At 52.9% G+C, this 3327-nt stretch overlaps 1 protein-coding gene across 1 annotated transcript; it reads right to left on the bottom strand.

Annotated features, from left to right (window-relative positions):
* Positions 1 to 487: 487 nt before the first annotated feature.
* On the bottom strand, positions 488 to 3050 carry FAM170B (family with sequence similarity 170 member B). The gene is made up of 2 exons (XM_045568168.1): positions 2927 to 3050; positions 488 to 1492 (listed from the first exon to the last, which is right to left on the bottom strand). Exons 1-2 carry the CDS (start codon positions 3033 to 3035, stop codon positions 711 to 713), a joined length of 891 nt encoding a protein of 296 aa, XP_045424124.1. The 5' UTR covers positions 3036 to 3050; the 3' UTR covers positions 488 to 710.
* Between the last annotated feature and the right edge of the window lie 277 nt (positions 3051 to 3327).

Genomic DNA, 3327 nt, shown 5'->3' with positions numbered 1-3327 from the left:
CCTGAGCTGGGGACAGGTAGGAGGGTAAAGACGAATTTCATGGCAAACTATACATTTAAAAATATACAGTTGACATACATGAACTCATAGGTCAGAAGGATGTCCCCAGCCCCGTCTTTGCCCTGGCAAGTTGTCTATCCCCAGGTCTCTGTGCTATTAATAGTTTGTAACCTACAGAAAGGGCAACTTCCTATGTGCCCAATCTGACAGCGTGGTTCACTCAGTTACTGCCTTCAATTTTGATTTATTCAAGTTTAATCTCAACAACATAAGACATAGAACTAGGGCATATGACACATTCCTAACAATGAAAAATATAGGGCCAAAGCTTCATTTGCAGTTGGCTCTCCTGTGAGTCATGTCTACTTATATAGCAAGTGTGGACTTGCTTGATCCACCAGCAAAAATAGAAATCCCTCTGGCCACGTGTTTGCAGGCTTCAGATCTTGTGCCCACCATGCAAACGCTGGAAGCTCTCTTCTTTGGATTTGGGTTTCCGAAATGGACTCTGGTGGAAATGCTGTGCCCTTGGGGAAGGATCCTTCCCGCCCTGTCTCCAGCCCTGGCTGCTCGCCACGCCACTCGCTTCCACCCACGACCCTGTCCTCTCCCGCTGCCCTCGTGCCTCTGATCCTGCCGGCGGGGGAGGAGAAGCCCGCGAAATGTGGAGGCGCGGGTAGGGCGCGCAGGGCGGGCCCCTCCCCAACAGCTCACGGCTCCTGCTGCCGCGGGGGAAGCACCTTGCCGTGCGTCGGGGAGCACCCGCTGTCGTCAGAAGGGTTCTGCTCCCTCTCTTCTTTCTCCTCCTTCTCCCCCTCCTCCTCCTCCTCTTCCTCCTCCGGGTGGTCATGAGCTTGGCCTCGAGCCCACCTTCTCTCCAGCATCTCCTCGAAGAAGATCTGGCAGCTGAAGCCCTCCCGAATGCCGTGCTGGGCGTGCTCCAGCAGAGCGTCCAGCGAGGGGAAGACTCGGCAGCAGGCCACGCAGCGCAGCCCGTAGCCGGTGGTGACCAGCCAGTCCGGGGGCGCCCGCGGCTCCTGCAGGCAGCACTCCAGCAGCTCCGCGTCGTCCGGCTCGGGGCCGCGGGGACCCTTGCAGGCCTCCAGGTCCCAGCGCAGGTCCGTGTCGGAGGCCATCTCGAAGGAGGAGCCTTTCCGCCGCTGCCTCTTGATGAACTGCGCCTCCCGGATGCGCGGGGTCCTGCCGACCGGCTGGAAGCCGGCCTCGGTCTCCCAGGCCACCGCCACGCCGCGCACGGTCTGCACGTGGGTGTAGAAGGCGCACACGCTCTGCGGGGCCCCGCTCTCGGCGTCGCACATGAGGGAGCAGCAGGACGGGCACTGCGAGTAGGACCGGTACTCGGAGGAGGACTCGGACGAGGGAGAGCTGCTCCAGCCCAGGATCCCCCGAGCCCTGGCAGCAAGGTAGATGTCCTCCTCGCAGGGGGCGGCAGGTCCCGGCAGCGGAGGTGCCTCTTCTTTCTTTATGGTCCCTGAGAAGTGGAAGGACATTTTCATCAGTGCCCGCAAGAGACCGGTGCCACAACCTCCCTTCGGTAGCCCAGGCTGTGAAGGACGCGGGCTTTGGAGGCCCTTGGGCAGGTACCGTCACCTCCCTGTGCCTGTGGCCTCATGAAATGGCGATGATAATAATGCCTACCCCAAAGGATGACGGTGAGGACTGAATAATGTGTGGGTGCAATGACCCAAGCCTTGACTTAACTCAGAACGGACACTAAACAGTGACTAGACAGATTTACCTACACATTAAGAATATGATAAGTATCCAAAATGTATTAATGGAATCACCAAAACTTAACTAAACCAAAAGGGCCATCGACTGGTGGATAAACAGACTGTGGTACCTCCGTACAATGCAGCCCTATTTGCAGACAAGGTGATTGAACTACGGACACATGCAACAATATGAATCTCTAATGCATTGTGCTAAATAAAAGAGGCCAATTAAAAAGGCTACATACTATATGATTCTGTTTAGGTGACATTCTAGAATTCCAGAAAAGGCAGTTTTATAGGGACAGAGGACAGATCAGTGGTTGCCAGGAGCTTGGGGTGAGGTGAAGAGGGCTGACCAGAAAGGGGCATGAGGGGACCTTTAGGGGTTCTGATAATGCTCTGCACCATGATGGTGGTGGTGATGATGCAAAGGTACACATGTCAAAATTCTTCAAATTGTGCACTTGAAATTGGTGAAGTTTGTGTACGTAAATGGCAGCTCAATAAAGCACATTAAAAAAGCAGTGCATGGGGGGGAGTGCTTTGGCCTGGCCACCCAGCCCCACTGTCCCCATCTTCATTTGTGACACCTGGTCTCTATCTCACTCAGGGAACACCTGGCCATCTCCCTGAACACTTACTGTGTCCACATCACCATATAAGTGCTTGCCAAGTGTTAACTCCTTTCATACGCAAGACACCCTGAGAAAATTCATTGCTATGATTCCCATTGGACAGATTAGGAAACTGAGGCACAGAATTTAAATGACTGCTGGAGCCACTGGCCCTAAAAGCTGATGTTACCCTTAGGTGCTGCCCACGAACATGCTGTAATGGTCTTCAGAGTGATGCTCTAGATGAACTTTCATCAATTTATTATACAGGATTTTTAAATTTGGGCGCTAAGATCACAAGATTGACATGTTAACTCTGTTTTTTTCAAATACACATTAAAATAAGTACATAATGATTCATATTTTACATTTTCATCCTCATACTTTCTGAAATCATCTCATATACTCAAAACAACAGCCTAGGTAATACCAAACATCCCATAAATATCAGTTTCCTTGGTCTCCACCATCCACTTGTACGGTCAATGCAGCCCTATGGTAACAGGGTCAGGGCAACCTGGCACCTTCCCAGGAAGTACGCCTGACTGCACCCTCCAGCCCTTGCTGTCGACCCACCTGGCCACACTTCCACACTGTCCTCTGTGGATTCAAGGCTGGTCAAGCTAAGAGTGGTCCCCTCGGTTGGTGACTGTTCTCTCCTGTGATCCGTGAAGTGGGGTTTCATAATCTAAAAGCGGCGCCCAGGGGCCTGGTGCTCCAGCTGTTGAGTGGCAGTTGGCTTGGGCTGTGCTGAAGCCTCCAGCTGGCCCCAGCCAAAGTGGACACTGGCTCCCACGGTCACTAGGATCCTGGCTGTATTCTGTGACCTCATCAGTGACACTGGTGTGTTCTGTGACCCATGGCAAGGACAGAGCCCCAGCCTGGATGCCAGAGGAGGTTTCCCAACATGATCTCATTTTCTGTCTTGTATATTATCAGGGACAGGCACAAACACAAAACACACACACTCTTAAGCA

Source organism: Lemur catta, chromosome 14, assembly GCF_020740605.2.
Source record: "Lemur catta isolate mLemCat1 chromosome 14, mLemCat1.pri, whole genome shotgun sequence".
Lineage (NCBI taxonomy): Eukaryota > Metazoa > Chordata > Mammalia > Primates > Lemuridae > Lemur > Lemur catta.
The sequence above is the reverse complement of the archived record's forward strand: the minus strand, read 5'-3'. Positions and strand labels throughout refer to the sequence as shown.

Excerpts from the sequence above, each read along its gene's own strand:
- FAM170B (XM_045568168.1), bottom strand. The coding sequence starts at position 3,035 with ATGAAACCCCACTTCACGGATCACAGGAGAGAACAGTCACCAACCGAG. Across the intron at positions 1,493-2,926 it reads CAGTGTGGAAGTGTGGCCAG|GGACCATAAAGAAAGAAGAG; the intron begins GTGGGTCGACAG and ends TCCACTTCTCAG.